The sequence below is a fragment of the Schistocerca serialis genome, chromosome 6 (genome assembly GCF_023864345.2).
Source record: "Schistocerca serialis cubense isolate TAMUIC-IGC-003099 chromosome 6, iqSchSeri2.2, whole genome shotgun sequence".
Taxonomy (NCBI): Eukaryota; Metazoa; Arthropoda; class Insecta; order Orthoptera; family Acrididae; genus Schistocerca; species Schistocerca serialis.
The window spans coordinates 180,562,214-180,587,946 of NC_064643.1; the positions used below are offsets into that span (position 1 = coordinate 180,562,214).

General features: G+C 41.4%; 1 protein-coding gene across 1 annotated transcript in view; it reads right to left on the reverse strand.

Moving 5' to 3' along the window:
* Positions 1-850: 850 nt before the first annotated feature.
* LOC126484175 (DNA replication complex GINS protein PSF3) overlaps positions 851-25,733 on the reverse strand; it is a 38,759-nt gene continuing 13,876 nt past the window's right edge. The window contains exon 4 of the mRNA XM_050107584.1: positions 851-1,791. Coding sequence (XP_049963541.1) covers positions 1,564-1,791 — 228 coding nt within the window. The 3' untranslated portion in view covers positions 851-1,563. The remainder of the gene's footprint in view (positions 1,792-25,733) is intronic.

The window sequence follows — 25,733 nt, forward strand, 5'->3', positions numbered from 1 at the left end:
ATATGCTTACGGAAAGGGGGTGTATGTCAATATATAGACAGAAGGCAATGAATTTGTTGCTAAAATTACACAATGGGCTACAGTGTAAGAAAAATAGAAAATACAAAATCTCATCTGATTCCTATGTACTAACAACATTATTTGGTTTGAATTTTGTAATTTGTCATTTTGTGGTTAAACAATTTCTGTGAACTCTTTTTCACATTGGTAACTTACTGACTGATAATTAAAAGTTTATTTTACTTTGAGCTGCAGAGAGCATGACTAAGGAAACCAATGACATATAAGAAAGTCCACTTTTTTAAAAAAAACTTATATATATATATATATAAAAAAAACAAAGATGATGTGACTTACCAAATGAAAGTGCTGGCAGGTCGACAGACACACAAACAAACACAAACATACACACAAAATTCAAGCTTTCGCAACAAACTGTTGCCTCATCAGGAAAGAGGGAAGAAGAGGGAAAGACGAAAGGATGTGGGTTTTAAGGGAGAGGGTAAGGAGTCATTCCAATCCCGGAGCAGAAAGACTTACCTTAGGGGGAAAAAAGGACGGGTATACACTTGCGCGCACACACACACACATATCCATCCACACATATACAGACACAAGCAGACATATTTAAATATGTGACATATTTAAATATGTCTGCTTGTGTCTGTATATGTGTGGATGGATATGTGTGTGTGTGCGAGTGTATACCCGTCCTTTTTTCCCCCTAAGGTAAGTCTTTCCGCTCCCGGGATTGGAATGACTCCTTACCCTCTCCCTTAAAACCCACATCCTTTCGTCTTTCCCTCTCCTTCCCTCTTTCCTGATCAGGCAACAGTTTGTTGCGAAAGCTTGAATTTTGTGTGTCTGGCGACCTGCCAGCACTTTCATTTGGTAAGTCACACCATCTTTGTTTTTTGATATATATTTCCTACGTGGAATGTTTCCCTCTATTATAACCATATATTATTAGTTCAGTTGCTTTTAAATGCTAACAGTACATGTTTACAACAAGCCCATTCATGGCAACAATATAAAAGTGAAGAAAGTGAGCACTAATGCTAAAATAAGGTATCCTAATTCTCCATTTGGAAATAACAGAATTTAAATAATCTGCAGAAAAAAGTTCTGATGAGGCACAGATATGTACCTTAGCTTTCAACAGATGTCTTCTTTTCAGGCAGGTGCAGTGATGAAAGTACATAAATTAAGCCTAAAATGAAGTTTGGCCGTACAATTGAACCATCCAAAATCATGCACAGTTGATGACCAAAACTATTAAATTTATGACAGTCAATTTAGATTACATATCGCAGTTTACTAAAGTAAAAACTGCTCAAATACTTACATTAACTAACACTACAGAAGTTATTTTGTCTAAAAATAGCTAAAAAGTTGCACATCCATCTCTAGTTTTTGTTTTCTTACCTTAATCAATTACTAATTAAATATTGGTTTTATTTACATGGACAACATAGTACAAGGAGTAATACACAACTAAGGATATTGGGAGCACTGCCCCCAGCTGATGCTATAACATACTAGTGGGATGACGGAAACAGCCTTCTATATCTGGTTCTCCATCGCAAGGCGTCTTTTCTTGTGCTGCACAACCATTGTTGAGGCAACAAGGCCTCCAGCCCCAGACGTCAGCCACGCCTCCAGTTGACAATGAGCTTTCTGCCCCGAATGGAGCAGACCTCGCTCGAGAGTGTCGAGGCGGAGAATTCTTCCCGGCTCCGCTTCCATATTCTGTGCCCAGTCTGTCACCTGGCGCAGGCGCTCTCGAAATGTCTGTGGAAAGACAAACTTTTCTAAGCACAGATCTGAAATTAATCCACTTAAGAGTAGTTGGTAACATAAGATGCAACAAATGTATCAAATCTGTTCAAAAGAAATGTGCTCTCTTTATAGACAACAACTTCTAAACATTTAAGGAAATTATTAACTGAAATCTTATCAGGATATGCTCAAATATTTGTGTAATGTTTTTCCATGCATTTTTTCACTTCAGATATAGATGTTCCAGAGGTTTTTGCTCGTGTGTTAAACCATGAACGATCAAACTTTCAGATGAATCCTCCTCCTGAGCAAACAGCATGGATGCATGCACGCACACCGGCAGGGTTACATTCTCTGGGTGACAGCAGTGTTTAACGCTGCAGCTCTACTGAGGCAAGTGGAGGGAGAGTTGGGGAGGAATTGTTGGAGCCTGACAGGGGGAGGCAGCAGGTGAATGGGATAGGAATGTGGCACCAGTGAGCTTGTTCTGACTACTCGTGGGGAGTTCGTACAGTGCACAATAATGAGGGAGATAAAACAGTAAAAGGGAGACTGCAGAGGGGAGGGTGTGGGAACAGAATGAGAGAGATTACAGTTCACGTGCAGGGTTGGAGGTGGTGCAGGGGAAGGAGCTAGTGGAGTGGAGATTGAGGCCAAGAGGATTGCAGGATTTAACGACGTGTTACAATGAAAATTCTCGTTAACATAATTCACAGAACTTGGTGTTTGGGGAAAGATGACTGGAGGGATCCAGATGGCATGGATTGTGGAGCAGTCATTGATATCAAAGATGTCTGCAGCAGTGAGTCTCATCATGGGGTGGAGAACTCTGCTATTGGCCACAGTTTGGCATAGCCATTCACTTGGGTTTATAGCTGATTACCTTTAATCCTTCTGTTATTTATGTCCCAACAAGTAGTTGTGACAAACAATTGCATGCCAACACTTTTCCTCAAGGCCAAATATTTAGTAAGCATAGCTGTGTCGGGTCTGGCAGTAGCATAGTAGTGTTATAGAATGCATGTTTGTGCTGTAACTATAAATCAGAGTCTGTGTATGTCTTTCAAATCATCATTGTATCCATACACCTCACACATGAGTAAATGGTCCATTGTTTGGATTTCATAACACTCACATTCAGAGCTTTCTGACATGGCCCACTCCTTCAGTAGTTGCTTGCATCTGCCAACACCTATTCTTAGGCGATTCAAAGTTGTTCACAGTTTCCTTGAGAGGTTCAGTCCTTCAATCTTCTTGTTGGGGTCATATACCAAATTGCAGTTTTGTGTGCACTTGCAGTCCATAGTTCCTTCCAGGTTGTTTTTGAGTTGAAGCCTTGAATCTCTTCGCTGATTTTCCTGTAAGCTGTCTTGGATTTAGGCCTGTTTGTGGCTGTTAGGTCTTCGTAGATAGGGAGGTCCGGGTTGTCTAGGATTTTTTGTTGTGTTCTTAGCGCTAGCTGTGATTGCCTGATTTCAGTGCACTCTATGATGGCTAGGACTTGAAGTCAAGCACAGGGGGTGGCCCTGAGTGTTCCCAAGATTATTTGCATTGTCTCCCTCAGCTGGACATCCACTAGCTACATGTGCATTTCGCATCCACACTGGTGAGCAGTATTCAGCTACACTGTAGACTAGAGCTAGTGCTGATGTCCTCGAAGTGCTCACTCCCCATCCCTACATCATTCCAGCCAATTTCGAAAGGATAGCATTGCGGGATTTTAGTTTCTGTTTTTCTCTTCTAGGTGTGCATTGTATGTTAAGAGTGCAATCTAGTTTCATACCCAAGTATTTAGGCTTAGTCTCATGTCTGATCTGCTGTCCATTCATATAAAGCTGTAATTTTCTATGTGATTCTCTGTTGTTAATGTCCATTTTTGTGTTGATTGTTTTGCTGGGGGCTAGGTGTACGTGCCACTTGGAGTAATATGTGTTCAGGACTTCCAGGTCTGCATTCATTGTTTCGTCAAGATCGCTGAAATTTTTACTTTGATACACGATGGCTAGTTCATCAGCGTATGCAAATTTACGTGATATGGTTTCTGACATGTCAGCTATATACAGGTTGAAGAGAACGGGTTCTAGTGCTGAGCCCTGTGGCAGACCATTATTCAGAACCATGCTCTTGCTGTTTGTGCCATGAAGTGAGACTTTGATTTTGCTGTGTGTTGACATGTTCTTGAGTAGTGTGTAGGTCTGTTTGCATTTTATGATTCTAGTCAGCTTGAACAATAGCTTTTGCTTCTTTCCAGATCTTGGGGAGAGCACCCGTACTGATACATTCTGTGCAGAGTTTGGCAAGCCACCTTCTTCCTAGAGTTCCCAGTTCAAGAATTCTGGTAGGATCTCATCAGGTCCAGCTGCTTTTTCTTTCTTCATTATCTTCAGAGCCCGTGTAATCTCTTCTGTCTCCACTTCTTTCAGAATGTCCATGTTGGTTGGATTATTGACTAATAAATTGTTCAGGTTTCTGGAAACCTCTTTCTCTTTATATGCCTTTTCATAATATTGTTACATTCCACCCTGGATTTTAGGTTTTTTAAAGTTGTATAATCTGTAACTACTGATACAAAATATGTAGGATGAGGTATGGGTATTCCAAAGTGAAAACTTCGAGACAAATTTTCTGAAGGAAGGGGGAGGTGTTACACCCCAGGACAGTATCCCCTGCGGACACTAAAAATTTGTCCAAGTTCTACATTGGCAGCTCTCGGAAGGCAAACTACCCATGTCAATGACCCATAGACTGCTGACTATGGGGAAACCCCGAGTGAGCTGCGGCAAACATGGAAGCTATTGCAGCACTGGGGAATGACTGAGCACCCAAGTCTGCAAGCAAAGCATAATGACATCATGGATCTTGAGAGATATTGTCATACTAGTGACAAAGCAGAGTGTTGTAAGCAAGGCTACATTCAATGCAACAATAAATATTCAGGTGCTGACCCAGCAGAAGAGAGCCTCTGAAACATGAAGTTGCAAAAGTCTGAAGTCACTAGGAGAGCTGACAGTGAGGGAAACCAGAAAACATTATGTCATAGCCATCCACACCGCTGCAGAGTGCATGGGAAGTGCCAATGTAAGTATCCCACCCTTCTCATTGCTAAGTGCCGATTGCTGACTGCCCTGTGCATAGCCTCAGCCCTCATGAGAGTTGTAGCTATCCTGTGAGAGAGAAGGCTCAGTGTGGCTAGCTGCCAACTTCTGATGCAATACCAATGGCGCATGGGGGCCACTATCACCCTACAAGCCTGCCAGAGGCTTGACCTGTGTGACCTGGATGCTGTCTGTCATCTGCCTTTGAGAGTGGGAGCTTTGCTGCTGCTCGTCTCATTCCTGGGGCAGACACCAATGCTACCGGCTCCTGTCTCCTTAACGAGAGCCGAGATCTGCAAGTGGACCTGGCTCGAGCTGCAAATCTTCAATGTCAAAGAGAGTACTTTCAAGATCAATATGCAGAGCTGGAGGCTGCCGGATTTTGCAGGTTGGCAGTGGCCCATGATGTAATAGCCAGCACTTACGCTTTGCTGAGTTGGCAAACTGCGAGCTGAGTGTAAGCTGGCGTTCCACTGCTGACAAGGCACTGCTCTGCCAGCCCGGCTGCGGTGCGACACTTTGAACGACAATCCTGTATTACTGCCTAATAGATATGTTTTTGGCAATGTTTTCTTGGTGCTCTCGAGTGCAGCTAGGTCCTCATCAACGCATCCTGCACGGCTCCTGACGACTGTAGGAGTCTGAAATCGGACTCCTATAAAACAGTTTGTTTGATATTGTAACTAAAGTAGTGTGTGTTTAGCACAATTTTTGTCTTCTGATAAGGAAAAACTACGTGAATTTCATGTCTATGTGAGCATTTACTGATACCTATAGACCAATGTAAGTCATCACTACATGTGCAGGGGCAACAGCAAGAAAATTACTGTGTGTGTGTGTGTGTGTGTGTGTGTGTGTGTGTGTGTGTGTGTGTGTGTGTGTGTGTGTTTTAAAGATGATGTAAAGTTTGACATCATGAGTTAGCAGTAGGCAAATTGTCTTAGTTCAACAAGTTTTGGGGTACTTTCTGAATTGATTAGAAAATGGTTTCACTAGGGTGAATCTAATGAGGAAGCTAACAGGGGTCACAAGGAAGCTAACAGGGAATCTAATGAAGCCCTCTCCTGGAGCTGCAGAACATTTAGTGGGAGTAGATAATGGGGCAGGGGATGAGAATGTGTGTCCTTCAGACCACAATTAATAGATGCTAGACAATAACTAGAGAGGCTATGGAGGGAGATTGTGGAGGAGTTGGAATTGACAGTTGGCAATAAGGCCATTAGGAAGAGAATGTACTCCAATAGTTTGATTTGATTTGAACGTTGAAAACAGATTTAGCCACCTGTCAAGATTGATGAGAAAAGAGGCTTGCAATAATTCTAGGAGCGCGTAAGATGCAGTAGACATCCAATGTTGTTAGTAAGCCTCAGTAAGATAGAAACATAAAGAAGAGGATTCCGTATTAGGTAGCAGTTGTGGTGCAGTGGAAGATCATAACTGCAGGACGTATTAGGTAAGAGTACCAAGTCATCCACATTTTTAAATAGATGTTGGATTCAATGAGGTGGCAAAAGAGTTAACAGATTTGTAGTAGGAGGCACTGGGAACAGTGGCAGGAAATGTGCTTATGATATAGGCGGTGACTTGGAGGCAAGATTGCTACTCAAACTCTGACCATTAGTGTTTGTTTTAAACAGCTCTTGTGGCATTACAATCAACTATTGACAGTGTTGTGGCACACATTAATTTGAGACCTGAGAGGGCACTGATGGCTGCTGGCAAGGCACACATTTAAGTGATGTTAGTTGAGTGTGTCCATAGGTCAGTTTACGTTAGACATGGGTTACACCTGAATAGAACTGGGAAGGGTTGGTTGGTGAAGCTTGTAAATGACAGTATAGTAAGGGGATCTGGGACCACTCGGCCAAATTATAGTGATAACATATAGAAGGGATAGATCAATTTAAAATGAAGGCAGGAAGATTCCTTTAAACACTACTCTTCCGGGGACACCACCTTGACAAAGCACTGTCCGTGTGGTTGGAGAGGCTTGCATATTTGCATGAAGCTGAGGGCTATGCCGAAGGTTGAGGACCTACTGCCGGAAAGGCCTTAGCTGATGGATCAGACTAAGAGTGTCCCACAACATCCTGTCTTCCTTATCCACTCCTAGTCCTTCCCCAATTCCCTTCCCCAACCCAGTGTATGACGCGATGTGCCAAGGGGTGCGTGGCACATGGAAAGATGTGTCTCAAACAGAGCCACAGGGATACCGGTCAACCTCCCTGAGTAAGTAGCCTTACACCGTGCGGTGTTTCTGTAGTGTGAACTGTGTAGATCCACAAATCTCGTGGGACCGAGATGAACACGACTGATGAAAACAAACTGAGGGGAAAACTGAGACTTTACACACCCAATCATCAGGGTCAGGACCGATGGAATGCACTCCCACTACTGAATCAGGGTCTAGACCTGAGCAAGAAGTGGGAACTGTAACTGAGAAGTTGGACCAGATCAAGATTAAAGCCTTGTATGGGGCCCAGAGGAGGAAACTTCTCAGGGAACAAAAACAGAAGAAAGACACGTATTGGAAAGATCTTTGATGTGCAGCAACATGTACGCTGCTTATTTTTGTGTTACAAAGGCATAAATTCGAATTCCACCAAACACCGCATGTTACTTTCCGAAGCATAGAAATCGAGATTGGGACACACTTTTGTAAGCCAGTCATAGCTCATGTCATGTGATCTCGCCAGCTGATGACAGCGTAGGACACATGACGTAGTCAGCCAATAGCAAGCTCACTCTTAAGTATCGCAAACAGACAAATAAGAAAAGTTAATGGTTTTAATTAATACACATAGTGTTGCTACAAGAAAAACAAAGCTTTGACATATAATATTGGTCTCTAAGATTAACAAACTGCAAGAGACGCTAAGGTTCCACATATAATGTTGATATTAAGATACATCACACAAATGTTCCAATAAAATTTTTAATAACGATGTAAATGTCTGATCTTCTGGGCTCGAAATTCTTCTAGATGGTCGTTCTCAAAGAGTTGATATTTAAATGAGAGTCAAGCGCTCTGTGATGTAAGAAATTCATCGTACATTCTCGCACATAGTTCACCTTGCGTAAAAGGAAATTTACTCTGAAAGTAAAGCTTTTCAAACCACCATCCACAATATTTTCCCGTGACCCGTTAGAAATTGGTTCATTTCAGCAGTTGCTAGAAGACAGAAAATGTGCAGCGTTCAAGGTAGAACAGCAAGTTGCAGCTAAGGAGCTTGCTCAGGTGTAGAGACTGGCCTGCTTAGCCATAACAGGCAGAATTAGCAACACACTAACCACTGGGATGGAAAACATGCTGGACATGCCTCCATTACACCTTTGGGTCAAGATGGAGGGAGCAGCTGGTGCATACAGACTCAAAACTGGTAAAAACTGGATCTCATGGGGATATCCAGACTAACATACTAAAATAGTGAGTAAAGTAAATATATAAATGGTTGGGGAAATGCCAGCTGACTATATAATAACTCCCAGCTGCTTCAACAAGCCTTACAATATAATACTTGGAACCAGGGAGCAGTGGGGAAAAAAACAGTTCGACACCATACAGGGGACATTGTTTGGTTCACTGATCGGTCGAAATCAGACCAAGGCACTGGGACCGGGGTGTACAGGGGTTCAGCCAAGACTGGAGGGCATCAGCTCTTTAGGAAAATGGGCCTCGGTATTCAAGATGAAATTACTGCAATCAGGGTGTGTGTGGAGGAGAGGTGCTACAAGGACTGTAGCATCTACATCTATTCAGACAGCCAGGCAGCCCTGAAATCATTGGCAACTCCTGCAACAAGACTTAAGCATGTTGCAGAGTGTCACAGGGTTCTGGTGGAGCTAGGGCAGCAATATGGTAAGCCCAGTGTGGCTCCTTGGCCACTCAGGGATCGGTGGCAATGAACAAGCCGACAGATTGGCCAGGATGGGGGCAAAGACTCCATTCATTGGACTGGAACCTGTCCTGACAATCACCAAGGCTATGATCAAACTAGAACTACAGAACAGGCTCAGAAGACAGCACGCAGAATACTCGACCAAGGTCTATAAACAAAAACATGGCACAGTAATGACGCCAAAGCTGTGTTTTAAAAGAAGCTCTGTAATCCTGGGCTTGAACAGGAAAGAGATTAAACTCATGGCAGGACTGATGACTGGCCATGGGAATTTCAAAAAACACCGACATACAATGGGTATAACAGAAGAAGACCCTAAATGTAGGATCTGTGATGAGAGTGAAGAAACTGCATCACACCTAATCTTCGAATGCACTGCACTGGAGAGCAAGAGAGACAGAATTTTCGGGACAACTAGACCTGAAGAAATTGTATTTAACAAAGAACTGGTAAAGGGGCTCCTTGCACTATTTAAGGGCATTGGTTGGCTTTACTAGTTATGCAGGGAGCGATACTGCACAACTAACTCTGTTTCAGTGCGGGCAGTGGTGGGTTAGACCAAAGCTGTTTTAGCTTGCCTGCTAAAATCAAATCAAATCATTCCTTTAACAATGGAAGATAGTTCAGTAAACGAAGAATGCAGATCGGAAAGCACAGTATGTGTATTTAATAAAACTGTTAGGGGAATTAAAGCAAAGTATCTGAATTGCTAACAGATCGTAACAGTGACATTGTTTATAACTCATAAGGGAATTCTCCAATTTCATTTGTCAAAACCCATCTTGAAATATTTTTTTTTACACGGGAAAAATACACCATAAGAAATGCAGTTACATCTGTAACTGTTGTATAGTCTACAAACCATTGTGAAGTGCACAGCATATGATAAATCCCATTGTAGCAGTTATAAAAGTTTTTTCCTGTTCCATTTACATATGGAACACAGAAAGAATGACTTCTTAAATGTGTCTGTGTACGTTGTAATTAGTATGATCTTGCCTCTGCGATCTCTACAGGAGCAATGTATACAAGATTGCAAGAGTAAAAGCAGTCTTGGTTGCAAAGTTATTTAATAACTATATTGTGTGTATTTTGTATAAATGGTCCTATTCTGTGAGTTAGCTGGAGTGTTTAAGGTCCTCTTTCCAGTTTATATGTTTTTATGATGAATGGGCTACATCTTCAGTACCCTTTACACAATTTGATGATGCCCCAAAAGGGTGAAACGTAATACTGATATTAAATAACTTTGTGACCAAGAATGTTCTTTCTGAAACAATTCAAAATCAGTTGCTGTACCACTCTGTCACAATGGAATGGAAAAGATTTTAGTAGGTTGGAAATCATCACTTTAAGTTGGTTCTAACAACTTTGCAAGTATGTTTCCACAGGATGGTTTGCACGTATCTTCAGGTGTCCACCAGTCCAGTTCTTTCAGCATATTCGTAGCACTCTCCTACGGGTCAAACAAACTTGTGACCAAAATGAAAAACACCCTAGTATTCTGTGACTATGACATCAATGAGTCACAGTTGGAATTGGCCAACGCTTACAAATACCTGTCCATATCAGTTTGTAGGGATACGAAATGAAATGATCACATAGGCTCAGCCATATGTAAATCGTGGCAGACTGCAGTTCACCGACAGAAAACCAAGGAAAAGCAACCACTGTTCAAGGAGACAGCATACAAAACACTCAGGCCTCATACACAGAGCAGTATTCTGGGTTGGGTCTCATGACCATTTTGTATGCTGTCTCCTTTACAGACTGACTGCATTTCCCTAGTATTCTACCACTGAACTGCAGTCTGCCACCTGATTTACTTACGATTGGGTGTACGTAATCATTTCATTTCATATTCCTGCAAATTGTAACACCCAGGTATTTGTACCATGTTGGCCAATTCCAATAGTGAGTCACTGATATTGCAGTCATACGATACTATGTATTTCACATTTATGAAAATTTAAAACCAGTTGTCAGTCTTTGCACCACTTTGACATCTTATCAAGATCGAAACAAATATTTGTGCAGCTTCTTTCAGACAATACTCCATTATCAATAACTGTATCTTCAGTGAAAACCCTGGGGTTATAGTCAATATTGCCAGTTAGATCATTAATACAACACATGAACAGCAAGTGTCCCAACACACTTCAACACATGAACAGCAAGTGTCCCAACACACTTCCCTGGGGCACATCCACAGTTACTTTTACATGAGTTGATTATTTGACATCTGAGGTAACTTGCTGTGTCCTCTCTACTTTTGATAAGAAGCAGGGTGTGATACTGAGTAAAAAGCTTTTTGGAAGTTGAGATATTCTGCATGTAACTGACTGCCTTCATCTATGGCCTTCAGTACACCACGTGGGAAAAGTGCGAGTTGGGTTTCACGTGATCATTGTTTTTGGTATCCATACTAGTTGGAGGAGGTCATTCTGTTCGAGATTCCTCATTATGTTTGAGGTCAGAATATGTTCCAAGATTCTACAACAAATCGAAGGCAAGGATATTGGGCAGTAGTTTTGTTTATTGCTTCTGATTCCCTTCTTCTAGATGTGTGTGACCTAAGCTTCCTGGGCACCAGTTTTTGTTCAAGGTATCTACTATAGATTAAAATTAAAAGAGGGACTCACTAACAGCATCTGACAGGGATTCAATTGTCAAATTTTAATCAGCTAAAATGTACTGAAAGTGCTTTTAAAAAAATGTTGACGCTTGGCCACATGCTGAACTGCTTTTAACTGCAATTAATGCAGTCATTCCTGCCTAGTGTGTGAATCAGCGAATGAGCAGAAGCAACCATGACAAGAGAGCATTACTTTACATTTCATATATTTCCCATCAGTTCAATTAGGAATTAAATTTGTTGAGGTGGAACAGTACCCACTTACGACAGTTCTTGTAGCACAATTCTTACATAATTTTTGAATTTCCCACGTTTTTCTCTAATGGAATTGTTTTTTGTTCTAGCTGAATCATTTAAGCACTTCACTGTAGTTACTAGTCTTATTTTGACAAAGTCTGGATGGTGCATGAAATGGTGCCAGCTGCTGTTCTGAATACCAGGCACACCGATCAAGTTCTCGTAACATGGTAATTGTTGTTGTTGTGGTCTTCAGTCCTGAGACTGGTTTGATGCAGCTCTCCATGCTACTCTATCCTGTGCAAGCTCTTCATCTCCCAGTACCTACTGCAACCTACATCCTTCTGAATCTGCTTAGTGTATTCATCTCTTGGTCTCCCTCTACAATTTTTACCCTCCACGCTGCCCTCCAATACTAAATTGGTGATCCCTTGATGTCTCAGAACATGTCATACCAACCAATCCCTTCTTCTAGTCAAGTTGTGCCACAAGCTCCTCTTCTTCCTAATTCTATTCAATACCTCCTCATTAGTTATGTGATCTACGCGTCTAATCTTCAGCATTCTTCTGTAGCACCACATTTCGAAAGCTTCTATTCTCTTCTTGTCCAAACTATTTGTCGTTCATGTTTCACTTCCATACATGGCTACACTCCATACAAATATTTTCAGAAATGACTTCCTGACACTTAAATCTATACTCGATGTTAACAAATTTCTCTTCTTCAGAAACGCTTTCCTTGCCATTGCCAGTCTACATTTTATATCCTCTCTACTTCGACCATCATCAGTTATTTTGCTCCCCAAATAGCAAAACTCCTTTACTACTTTAAGTGTCTCATTTCCTAATCTAATTCTCTCAGCATCACCCGACTTAATTCAACTACATTCCATTATCCTCGTTTTGCTTTTGTTGATGTTCATCTTATATCCTCCTTTCAAGACACTGTCCATTCCATTCAACTGCTCTAGCTGTCTCGGACAGATTTACAATGTCATCGGCGAACCTCAAAGTTTTTATTTCTTCTCCATGGATTTTAATGCCTACTCCGAATTTTTCTTTTGTTTCCTTTACTGCTTGCTCAATATGCAGATTGAACAACATCGGGGAGAGGCTACAACCCTGTCTTACTCCCTTCCTAACCACTGCTTCCCTTTCATGTCCCTTGACTCTTATAACTGCCATTTGGTTTCTGTACAAATTGTAAATAGCCTTTCGCTCCCTGTATTTTACCCCTGCCACCTTTAGAATTTGAAAGAGAGTATTCCAGTCAACATTGTCAAAAGCTTTCTCTAAGTCTACAAATGCTAAAAACGTAGGTTTGCCTTTCCTTAATCTTTCTTCTAAGATAAGTCGTAAGGTCAGTATTGCCTCACGTGTTCCAGTGTTTCTACGGAATCCAAACTGATCTTCCCCGAGGTTGGCTTCTACTCTACTGAAGACATTGTAATTCTGTCAGAGACAGCAAAGGACTTGGAAGAGCAGTTGAACGGAATGGACAGTGTCTTGAAAGGAGGACATAAGATGAACATCAACAAAAGCAAAACGAGGATAATGGAATGTAGTCGAATTAAGTCGGGTGATGCTGAGTGAATTAGATTAGGAAATGAGACACTTAAAGTAGTAAAGGAGTTTTGCTATTTGGGGAGCAAAATAACTGATGATGGTCGAAGTAGAGAGGATATAAAATGTAGACTGGCAATGGCAAGGAAAGCGTTTCTGAAGAAGAGAAATTTGTTAACATCGAGTATAGATTTAAGTGTCAGGAAGTCATTTCTGAAAATATTTGTATGGAGTGTAGCCATGTATGGAAGTGAAACATGAACGACAAATAGTTTGGACAAGAAGAGAATAGAAGCTTTCGAAATGTGGTGCTACAGAAGAATGCTGAAGATTAGACGCGTAGATCACATAACTAATGAGGAGGTATTGAATAGAATTAGGAAGAAGAGGAGCTTGTGGCACAACTTGACCAGAAGAAGGGATTGGTTGGTATGACATGTTTTGAGACATCAAGGGATCACCAATTTAGTATTGGAGGGCAGCGTGGAGGGTAAAAATCGTAGAGGGAGACCAAGAGATGAATACACTAAGCAGATTCAGAAGGATGTAGGTTGCAGTAAGTGCTGGGAGATGAAGAGGCTTGCACATGATAGAATAGCATGGAGAGCTGCATCAAACCAGTCTCAGGACTGAAGACCACAACAACAACCTATAACTTCCTAATCACAGTCTTTTCATTGCATACTCCTGAAAGATAGATGTCTTGTTAGTGTACAGACCAAGGGTCAAACAATAGCAGTGATTCATTTTCTCGACCTGGTAAGCAGATGCCTGAAATGAAATACTGAAAATTTAATTTTTCAAATTTTTGCTACATTGACTACATTTTTTCAGTAATCAGTGCATTAAAAGAAAGATGCTAGTTCACTTTGAATCTGCAGACATAAAGATGTGGAAACAGAAGTTGTTTCACGAAACCTAACTTATCAGCAGTTGCAGTGACAAGAGCTACGAAAACTCTACACAGTAACAGATTGGTTAATGGTATTTCCTCTATTTGTTTACTCAAAGTAAACCTTGTAATTTTATGACTTAATATACTGTGTGATTAACGAGCTTGGGGAGGCCTGAAATCACCAATGTGAATTTAATTTGTGATTTACAGGGTCTAAGTCTCACAGACCTCCACTGGCAACAGTCAACTGCCTCTGTAGTTCTGAATTTTTCAGAAGTTTTCTTTCGCTCTTTTCTGCATTTCATTGAAGTGCGTGGCCCTTTCTCTGTGGAACAATTTTTGCTTTCATTTGTGCAATTCACATTCAGATTTCACATAGAGGAACCTTTTGCATTTATTCCCTCAATCCAATAGATTTGACCAAATGTCAGAGTTCAGCGGAGAGGATCCGCTTGTATGTGTAGGAAACATGCAGCAGTCCCCAGCAGTTAGGGAGCCTAAGTCAGTTGCAAATTCTAATAGAATGAAGAAGGAGGTTTTGCTGCTAGGCAATTCACATGGCAGAAGTGTGGGCCAGCAGTTGCAGGAAGTGTTGGGGAATGTGGTACTCGCCAGCATTATGAAGCCTAGTGCAAGGATGGCTCAGGTGTCTGTTAACACAGGGGAGTTATGGAGGAATTTTATGAAAGAGTATCAGGTCATGATCCTGGGTGGAGCTGGGAATAGTCTTGATAGGGGATAAGGAGTATGATGTAGGTGGTGACTTGGTAAAGATAGCTATTCAAACTGGTGGCACTAATGTGCACTTCATGCAACTGTTTCAGTGTCATGACCGACCTCTCTTAATGCAGCTGTTGGGCGCATTAACATGGGGCTGGAGGAGCCACTAATGGCGGAGGGCATGGCTCACATTGCAGTGGTGCCAGTTGAGCCTATCAATAGAGCTGAGTTTCACTAGTCTTGGCCTGCACCTCAATAGGTATGAGAAGGGGAGGCTGGCAAAGCTTATAGGTGACAGCGTAGTGGGTGGTGGCGGTATCACTCATAGCAAAATTCCTGTGGGAGTTCGTGTTAGAACTGCAGTCAACTGATAGGTATACCTGTTTAAATGAAGTCTCTCTAACAAAGGGATCACCTTCAAAGGAGGTTAGGTATCCAGGTAGTGAAGGAATTAGCATATTTCATCCAAATACAAGGGGTATTAGAGATAAAGTAAAAAATGGTATTTCAGTCTGTGGAGTTATCACAGCACTGCACTGAACAGGTATTTGAATGGTGTGCAGGGGGAGTTGAATTTAATGAAACTAAACTTCTAATTGTTATTTATAGGTCCCCTAACTCTGATTTGAGAGCATTTCTGCTCACGCTAGAGGGGGTTCTTGGTTCACTTTATAGGATGTACCAAAAATTAGTTATATGTGGTGACTTCAATATTAATTTTGTATGTGATTGTGCAAGAAAAAGGGTGTTGGAAGATCTCCTAAATTCACTAGATCTGATGCAGACTGTCTTTTTTTCCAACCAGGATGCAGGGGAATAGTAGCACAGCCATAGACAATATTTTTATTCAGTCTTCATTACTAGATGGGCATTCTATTAGTAAAAGGATGAATGGCCTTTCAGACCATGATGCACAAAATTTTAATACTGAAAGGTTTTTGTACTCAGACAAATGTTGTATATAATTACAATCTATGTGGAAAAGCTTGTCCAATAGCAAAAGAGAGTTTTTTTAAACCTCATTAAGGAACAAGAAAGGCAGGATGTTTACAGTGCCGACAACATAGATGACAAACATAATGCTTTCCTTAACACATTTCTCATGCTCTTTGAAAGTTGGTTTCCATTAGAACAGTCTAAATAGGCTACCACCAGTAAAAGACAGCCCTGGTGACTGAGTACTGGGGTAAGGATATCATGTAGAATTACATCAAAAGGTTAGAAAGTCACCATCAAGGTACAGTGCCCATTACAAACAGTACTGTAGGGCACCTAAAAATGTTGTTCAGAAAGCAAAGAGTATGTGGGACACAAATAGAATAGCTAATTCACAGGATAAAACTAAAACATATGATCCGTTGTGAAGGAAGTGTCTGGTCAGCAGCACAAGGTCGATGATATAAATTCAGTTCATAGTAAAAATGTTTCTGTTACTGGTAAGTCAGATATACGTACAGTATTTACCAATCACTTCCTGAGCGCTGCTGATGAATTAAATAAAAACTTAGCTCCTACAGGGAATCATATCTTTCTTGGAAAATGCCTTTCCGAGAGTGATATCTGAAATATTTCTCTGTGAAACAATGGAAAATCCAGGATGGATAGCATCTCCGCTATATGGTGAGTAGCAATTTTCATTCTCATAATATTGATACTCCTCTGTGATACTAACAAAGGGGGAGATTGAATCAATAATTAAATCACTGGAAACTAAGGACTCTCATGGATATGCTGGAGTACCTAGCAGAATACTAAAGTACTGTGCTGCACATGTTAGCTATGTATGTCGTTTTTCCTTTAAGAATGGTCCATTATCTGAACGATTAAAAGTACTCAGTAGTAGAGTCCCTACATAAAAAGGGATAATGTAGACAATTTTAGACCTATTTCTATGCCATCTTTGTTTGCAAACGGTATTGAAAAGGCTATGGTATGTAAGGATAATTTATCAATTTATTTCACATAATTTGCTAAAAAATGTACAATTTGTTTTAGAAGTGGTTTAACAACTGAAAATTATATACTCTCTTTTCTCCGTGAGGTACTGTATGGATTAAACAAAAGGTTTCGAACACTAGGCATCTTTTTTGATTTGACTAAGGCATTTGATTGTGTTGATCACAAAATATTGATCCAGAAATTGGACATTATAGAATCCGTGAGGTACTGTATGGATTAAACAAAAGGTTTCGAACACTGGGCATCCTTTTTGATTTGACTAAGGCATTTGATTGTGTTGATCACAAAATATTGATCCAGAAATTGGACATTATAGAATACGGGGAGGAGCTCACAATTAGTTCACCTCGTACATTAATAACAGGCACCAAAAGGTCACTCCCCACAGTGCTGAGAATGACTATGATGTGGGGTCTGAGTGGGGCATAGTGAGGGGGGGGGGGGGGGGGGGGGAGAGGTGCCACAGGGGTCAATGCTGAGGCTATGCCTGTTCATTATTTATATAAATGATATGCTGCATAGTATTACAGGTGATTCTAAAATGTTGGCACTGTTTCAAACAGTGCAGTTCAAGCAACAAGTTCAAGGCTTGTCAGAAATAATAAACTAACACTAAATTGCAGTAAGACTCAGTTTGTATAGTTTCTAACACACAATTCAACAAAACCTGACATTTTAATTTTACAGAATGGCATATGATTAGTAAAACTGAACAGTTCAAACTTCTAGTCGTTCAGATAGATAGTAAACTATCATGGAAAGCCCATGTTCACAATCTTGTTCAAAGACTTAATGCTGCCACTTTTACCATTCGAACGGTATCTGAAATAAGTGAAATTCAACACTAAAAGTAGTCTACTTTCCTTATTTTCATTTGCTTGTAACGTATGGTATTATATTTTGGGGTAATACTTCCTATTCTCAAGGATATTGTTGGCTCAGAAGTGGGCGGTTTGGGCAATAAGTGTTGTAAGTTCACAAACCTCTTGTCGACCCGACATTGGGCTCTCAATATATATATATATTCTTTCGTGTCAGTTTTTGGTAACAATTGCAACTTATTCCTAAGAATTTGCAGCTTTCACTTGGTTAATACTGGGCAGAAGTCCACTCAGCATTTGGATCACACTTCCTTGACTATTGTGCATAATGGCATGCAGTATACTGCCGCATCCATTTTCAATAAGCTACCACAAGAATTCAAAAATCTTAGCAGTAATCCACAAACATTCAAATCAAAATTGAAGAGTTTTCTGATGGGTCACTACTCCTATCTTGTCGAGGACTTCCTTGAAATTTAAGCTGATTCCTGTGTTACATGGTTGATTGCATTTACATACACTTATGGCTTGTAATTTTTTTGGATTCATAAGCATTTTAGTTTATCTCTTATTACTTTTATGTTGTAATTTCATGTACTGACATGTTCAAAGAAATTGGAGATTTGCTCTCAATTTGGCCCTATGAAATTAGACATGTAAAATAAATAAATAAAAAATCCTTTTAACAAAAAATTCACAGCCTTTTCCTTATTGTTAAAAGCATTTGCAGTGCATATTTCTCTGTGCTAGAAAGGTTTTCGTGTTTTGATTCTGACTGGCACAATTATCATTGCTTGGACAACAGTTCCCAGTGACATTAACCAGCAAATCACGGATATACGTCTTCATAAAAATTAGGTGATGCCAATCGCATACCACTTTCTTCATATTGTATCTCCGCAAGATTGAGAATGTTAACTGAATTGGATTCCACTGTGACCCACACAAAACCAGTTTCTCTTAACCGGAATATATGGGGAAAAAACAACAATATTAATTCAGATTTATCTGCACTGTTAACATTTACTGATACTGTGAAAGGAACTGATAACAAATGAGTTGCAAAGTCCACTAAATCTTAGTTGTGAACAAGTGTATCAAAACTATCAACAGAAACTGAATATCATTTTACAGATTATGATCAGAATATGTTGTGTATCTGTTTAATGATGTGCCATCAGACAAAACTGCACACCAAAAGTGTTGCCCAAGCACTGTCTGCTTCATCTCCACTAAGGATTTTTCCACACATCTGGTGGGCAATGAAATTGGCAACTTTCAATATTTTACATGTGCGCGTGCCCCCCCCCCCCCCCCCCCCCCCCCCCACACACATACACTTGAATAATACATTTGTTTGAATTTCACACAAGGAAAAAAATTTCAGGGCAGATTTTGACGTATCAAATAGGACCATTTTCTTGTCAGGGTATCTGTGTTCCCCTCCAAAGGAAGCCTTGATATCGTCTTGGCACGGGGTCTGTAGAGGCTTATACGGAATACTTTTCCCCCCTTGAAAATTCAAACTCTCCTACACATACCAGCCATGCCATATATGCAAAATATAATGTATCATTCAAAAGATTAGACATGTTAAAACATTGGCATGACCAGATATTTGAAGATTGTGCAGAACATTTTGACCTTTCATGGGAAAAAACTTTTCAGTACAGGCCTCCACAGACTTCCCAGTTAGATTACACGGTATTCCTCTCTAAACTTGACACTTTGGCTAGGCTCAGTTGTTAAGAAATACACGAGGTTGATTTTGTGTGGGGTAGAAGGGGCACTAGCCTGGAATGCAGTACCAGTTGCAGGTTGCTTATCTGACAACTTCCAGGAGCAACAAAAATAAAGCAGACTGTTAGCATGAACTCTTTTTCAGTTAACAAATCACAAGTACACTGAAATACAACATCCTAACTACGTACTAAAGAAAAATGAAACTGTATGAAAACAAATAAAATCTTTTCCCACTTCCGGCCTGAATTGGCTCTACTACTGCCATATGGATGGCACCAGAGGTCAGAAGTGCCAAAATGATTATACATCAAGCTATCTTTTTTTCTTTCCTTTTTTTTTTAAAAAAAAAAGTCAAGATGGCATTAATGTTCACAGGCAATGATTGGTAAAATTTAATGTGGAACATTCAAAGGTGTACCATACACTCCTGGAAATGGAAAAAAGAACACATTGACACCGGTGTGTCAGACCCACCATACTTGCTCCGGACACTGCGAGAGGGCTGTACAAGCAATGATCACACGCACGGCACAGCGGACACACCAGGAACCGCGGTGTTGGCAGTCGAATGGCGCTAGCTGCGCAGCATTTGTGCACCGCCGCCGTCAGTGTCAGCCAGTTTGCCGTGGCATACGGAGCTCCATCGCAGTCTTTAACACTGGTAGCATGCCGTGACAGCGTGGACGTGAACCGTATGTGCAGTTGACGGACTTTGAGCGAGGGCGTATAGTGGGCATGCGGGAGGCCGGGTGGACGTACCGCCGAATTGCTCAACACGTGGGGCGTGAGGTCTCCACAGTACACCGATGTTGTCGCCAGTGGTCGGCGGAAGGTGCACGTGCCCGTCGACCTGGGACCGGACCGCAGCGACGCACGGATGCACGCCAAGACCGTAGGATCTTACGCAGTGCCGTAGGGGACCGCACCGCCACTTCCAAGCAAATTAGGGACACTGTTGCTCCTGGGGTATCGGCGAGGACCATTCGCAACCGTCTCCATGAAGCTGGGCTACGGTCCCGCACACCGTTAGGCCGTCTTCCGCTCACTCCCCAACATCGTGCAGCCCGCCTCCAGTGGTGTCGCGACAGGCGTGAATGGAGGGACGAATGGAGATGTGTCGTCTTCAGCGATGAGAGTCGCTTCTGCCTTGGTGCCAATGATGGTCGTATGCGTGTTTGGCGCCGTGCAGGTGAGCGCCACAATCAGGACTGCATACGACCGAGGCACACAGGGCCAACACCCGGCATCATGGTGTGGGGAGCGATCTCCTACACTGGCCGTACACCACTGGTGATCGTCGAGGGGACACTGAATAGTGCACGGTACATCCAAACCGTCATCAAACCCATCGTTCTACCATTCCTAGACCGGCAAGGGAACTTGCTGTTCCAACAGGACAATGCACGTCCGCATGTATCCCGTGCCACCCAACGTGCTCTAGAAGGTGTAAGTCAACTACCCTGGCCAGCAAGATCTCCGGATCTGTCCCCCATTGAGCATGTTTGGGACTGGATGAAGCGTCGTCTCACGCGGTCTGCACGTCCAGCACGAACGCTGGTCCAACTGAGGCGCCAGGTGGAAATGGCATGGCAAGCCGTTCCACAGGACTACATCCAGCATCTCTACGATCGTCTCCATGGGAGAATAGCAGCCTGCATTGCTGCGAAAGGTGGATATACACTGTACTAGTGCCGACATTGTGCATGCTCTGTTGCCTGTGTCTATGTGCCTGTGGTTCTGTCAGTGTGATCATGTGATGTATCTGACCCCAGGAATGTGTCAATAAAGTTTCCCCTTCCTGGGTCAATGAATTCACGGTGTTCTTATTTCAATTTCCAGGAGTGTATTTTTAGCCATGAAAAGTCTCTCAAAGTACAAGTAGTATCTACTATGGCCTATAGTAAGCACTAAAATTTCTTCAGCTATTAAAATATTCACATTGGATCAACTGTAAATAGAAAAGCAGAAACTATAATGAAGAATCTACAACCTAAACTGCATCCTATCACTTTGACTTCAATTATACTTTCGTAAGATATACACTGTGATGTTCCACTAAGGTCTCTGTCATCTTACTATACTACCCAGGACTGTACAGACATCATACAGTAAGACAATCATCTGCAGCTTTGAAATATTTCCTTTAAGCAAGAGTGCTAAAATATAGATAGTAGTTGCTGAGGGTAGCAAACAGATGTAATAACATAAGATGATGTACAGATACTCGTGTTGAATCCATGAGCATTAGAAGTAGCATTCACTTCCACAGATCATACAACATGTAAGCCATTCTACTAAGTTGATTAACAGTTAAAAAGTTTGTTTCATTAACAGTATAATTATTTAATCATTTGCTGCATGTTTTGTGTTTATATTAAAATGGGACCATTCATATTCTGTAAAATAAAGCTTGTATGTACACTACTAGCAATTAAAATTGCTACACCAAGAAGAAATGCAGATGATAATCGGGTATTCATTGGACAAATATATTATACTAGAACTGACATGTGATTACATTTTCACGCAATTTGGGTGAATAGATACTGAGAAATCAGTACCCAGAACAACCACCTCTAGCTGTAATAACAGCCTTGATATGCCTGGGCATTGAGTCAAACAGAGCTTGGATGGCGTGTACAGGTACAGCTGCCCATGCAGCTTCAACACGATACCACAGTTCATCAAGAGGAGTGACCGGCGTATTGTGACGAGCCAGTTGCTTGGCCACCACCGACCAGACGTTTTCAATTGGTGAGAGATATGGAGAATGTACTGGCCGGGGCAGCAGTCCAACATTTTCTGTATCCAGAAAGGCCCGTAAAGGACCTGCAACATGCGGTCGTGCATTATCCTGCTGAAATGTACGGTTTCGCAGGGATCGAATGAAAGGTAGAGCCACGGGTCATTACACATCTGAAATGAACGTCCACTGTTCAAAGTGCTGTCAATGCGAACAAGAGGTGTCCAAGACATGTAACCAATGGCACCCCATACCATCACGCCGGGTGATACACCAGTATGGCGCTGACGAATACATGCTTCCAATGTGTGTTCACCGTGATGTCGCCAAACACGGATGCGACCATCATGATGCTGTAAACAGAACCTGCATTCATCCGAAAAAATGACATTTTGTCATTCGTGCACTGAAGTTCGTCGTTGAGTACTGTAAACAGAACCTGCATTCATCCGAAAAAATGACATTTTGTCATTCGTGCACCGAAGTTCGTCGTTGAGTACACCATCGCAGGCACTCCTGTCTGTGATGCAGCGTCAAGGGTAACTGCAGCCATGGTCTCCGAGCTGATAGTCCATGCTGCTGCAAATGTTGTCGAACTGTTCATGCAGATGGTTATTGTCTCGCAAACGTCCCCATATCTGTTGAGTCATGGATCGAGACGAGGCTGCAAGATCCGTTACGGCCATGCGGATAAGATGCCTGTCATCTTGACTGCTAGTGATATGAGGCCATTGGGCTCGAGCACGGCATTCCGTATTACCCTCCTGAACCCACCAATTCCATGTTCTGCTAACAGTCATAGGATCTCGACCAACACGATCAGCAATGTCGCAATACGATAAACCGCAATCACGATAGGCTACAATCCGACCTTTATCAAAGTCGGAAATGTGATGGTATGCATTTCTCCTTACACAAGGTATCACAACAACGTTTCACCAGGCAACGCCAATCAACTGCTGTTTGTGTATGAGAAACTGGTTGGAAATTTTCCTCATGTCAGCACGTTGTGTGAATGCTCTTAAAAGCTAATCATTCGCATATCACAGCATCTTCTTCCTGTCGGTTAAATTTCGCGTCTGTAGTACGTCATCTTCGTGGTGTAGCAATTTTAATGGTCAATGGTGTATTATGCTGAGCTAATAATTTCTTATGTACAAGTGCCCACAACCATTTTGTGGAACACTTATTATGCCTCTACTGCTTGTGATAACATTTTGTTTTGGTACAGATGATCTGAAGACAGTCTTGAAAGCGATAATTCTATTGTTAAAAAATTACAGTTGTATATGCCAACACTAACTCTGTGGAGGATTGGATGCACAGAACATTTATCTTGTTGGTGTGATGTGAATCTATCTTGTAGCGTTTATTAACATTACATTACAATGGCATTTCATTTTTACCACACAGAAGAGACTCAATGGAAGAACTATTACAATTATTGATCTGAACAACAGCCAAGATGAAGCCCTCGCCAACTCCAACTGTACTACCTGGTCTAAATCCACACTTCTCTATTCATCCCTTCGCCCAAAGTATCTCCCGTGTCTTTTTCAGCCTTCCTTCTTCCCCTTTTCTACTTACATCTTACATTATTACCCAATTATCTCCTATCTACACCCACAGGTTTCATTTTTTATTTCATGTTGTTGTTGTGGTCTTCAGTCTAGAGACTGGTTTGATGCAGCTCTCCATGCTGCTCTATCCTGTGGGAGGTTCTTCATCTCCCAGTACCTACTGCAACCTACATCCTTCTGAATCTGTTTAATGTATTCATCTCTTGGTCTCCCTCTACGAATTTTACCCTCCACACTGCCCTCCAATACTAAATTGGTGATCCCTTGATGCCTCAGAATATGCTCTACCAACTGATCCCTTCTTCTAGTCAAGTTGTGCCCCAAATTTCTCTTCTCCTCAATTCTATTCAATACCTCCTCATTAGTTATGTGATCTACCCATCTAATCTTCAGCATTCGTCTGCAGCACCACATTTCAAAAGCTTCTATTCTCTTCTTGTTTAAACTATTTATCATCCATGTTTCACTTCCATACATGGCTACACTCCATACAAATACTTTCAGAAATGACTTCCTGACACTTAAATCTATACTCGATGTTAACAAATTTCTCTTCTTCAGAAACGCTTTCCTTGCCATTGCCAGTCTACATTTTATATCCTCTCTAGTTCGACCATCATCAGTTATTTTACTCCCTAAATAGCAAAACTCCTTTACTACTTTAAGCGCCTCATTTCCTAATCTAATTGCCACAGCATCACTCGATTTAATTCGACTACATTCCATTATCCTCGTTTTGCTTTTGTTGATGTTTATCTTACATCCTCCTTTCAAGACACTGTCCATTCCGTTCAGCTACTATTCCAGGTCCTTTGCTGTCTCTGACAGAATTACAATGTCATCAGCGAACCTCAAAGTTTTTGTTTCTTCTCCATGGATTTTAATTCCTACTCCGAATTTTCTTTTGTTTCCTTTACTGCTTGCTCAATATACATATTGAATAACATCGGGGAGAGGCTACAACCCTGTCTCACTCCCTTTCCAACCACTGCTTCCCTGTCATGCCCCTCGACTCTCGTAACTGTCATCTGGTTTCTGTACAAATTGTAAATAGCCTTTCACTCCCTGTATTTAACCCCTGCCACCTTCAGAATTTGAAAGAGTATTCCAGTCAACATTGTCAAAAGCTTTCTCTAAGTCTACAAATGCCTTTCCTTAATCTATTTTCTAAGATAAGTCGTAGGGTCAGTATTTGTTCCAACATTTCTACAGAATCCAAACTGATCTTCCCTGAGGTCGGCTTCTACCAGTTTTTCCATTCGTCTGTAAAGAAGTCGTGCTAGTATTTTGCAGCTGTGGCTTATTAAACTGATAGTTCGGTAATTTTCACATCTGTCAACACTTACTTTCTTTGGGATAGGAATTATTATATTCTTCTTGAAGTCTGATGGTATTTCGCCTGTCTCATACATCTTGCTCAATAGATGGTAGAATTTTGTTAGGCCTGGCTCTCCCACGGCTGTCAGTAGTTCTAATGGAATGTTGTCTACTCTTTCAGTGCTCTGTCAAACTCTTCACGCAGTATCATATCTCCTATTTCAACTTTGTCTACATTCTCTTCCATTTCTATAATATTGTCCTGAAGTACATCGCCCTTGTATAGACCTTCTATATACTCCTTCCACCTTTCTGCTTTCCCTTCTTTGCTTAGAACTGGGTTTCCATCTGAGCTATAGATATTCATGCAAGTAGTTTTCTTTTCTCCAAGGGTCTCTTTAATTTTCCTGTAGGCAGTATATATCTTACCACTAGTGATATGCGCCTCTACAGCCTTACATCTGTCCTCTAGCCATCCCCGCTTAGCCATTTTGCACTTCCTATCGATCTCATTTTTGAGACGTTTGTATTCCTTTTTGCCTCCTGTTTCATTTACTGCATTTTTGTATTTTCTCCTTTCATCAATTAAATTCAATATCTCTTCTGTTACTCAAGGATTTCTATTAGCCCTTGTCTTTTTACCTACTTGATCCTCTGCTACCTTCACTGTTTCGTCCCTCAAAGATACCCATTCTTCTTCTACTGTATTTCTTTCCCCATTCTTGTCAATCGTTCCCTAACGTTCTC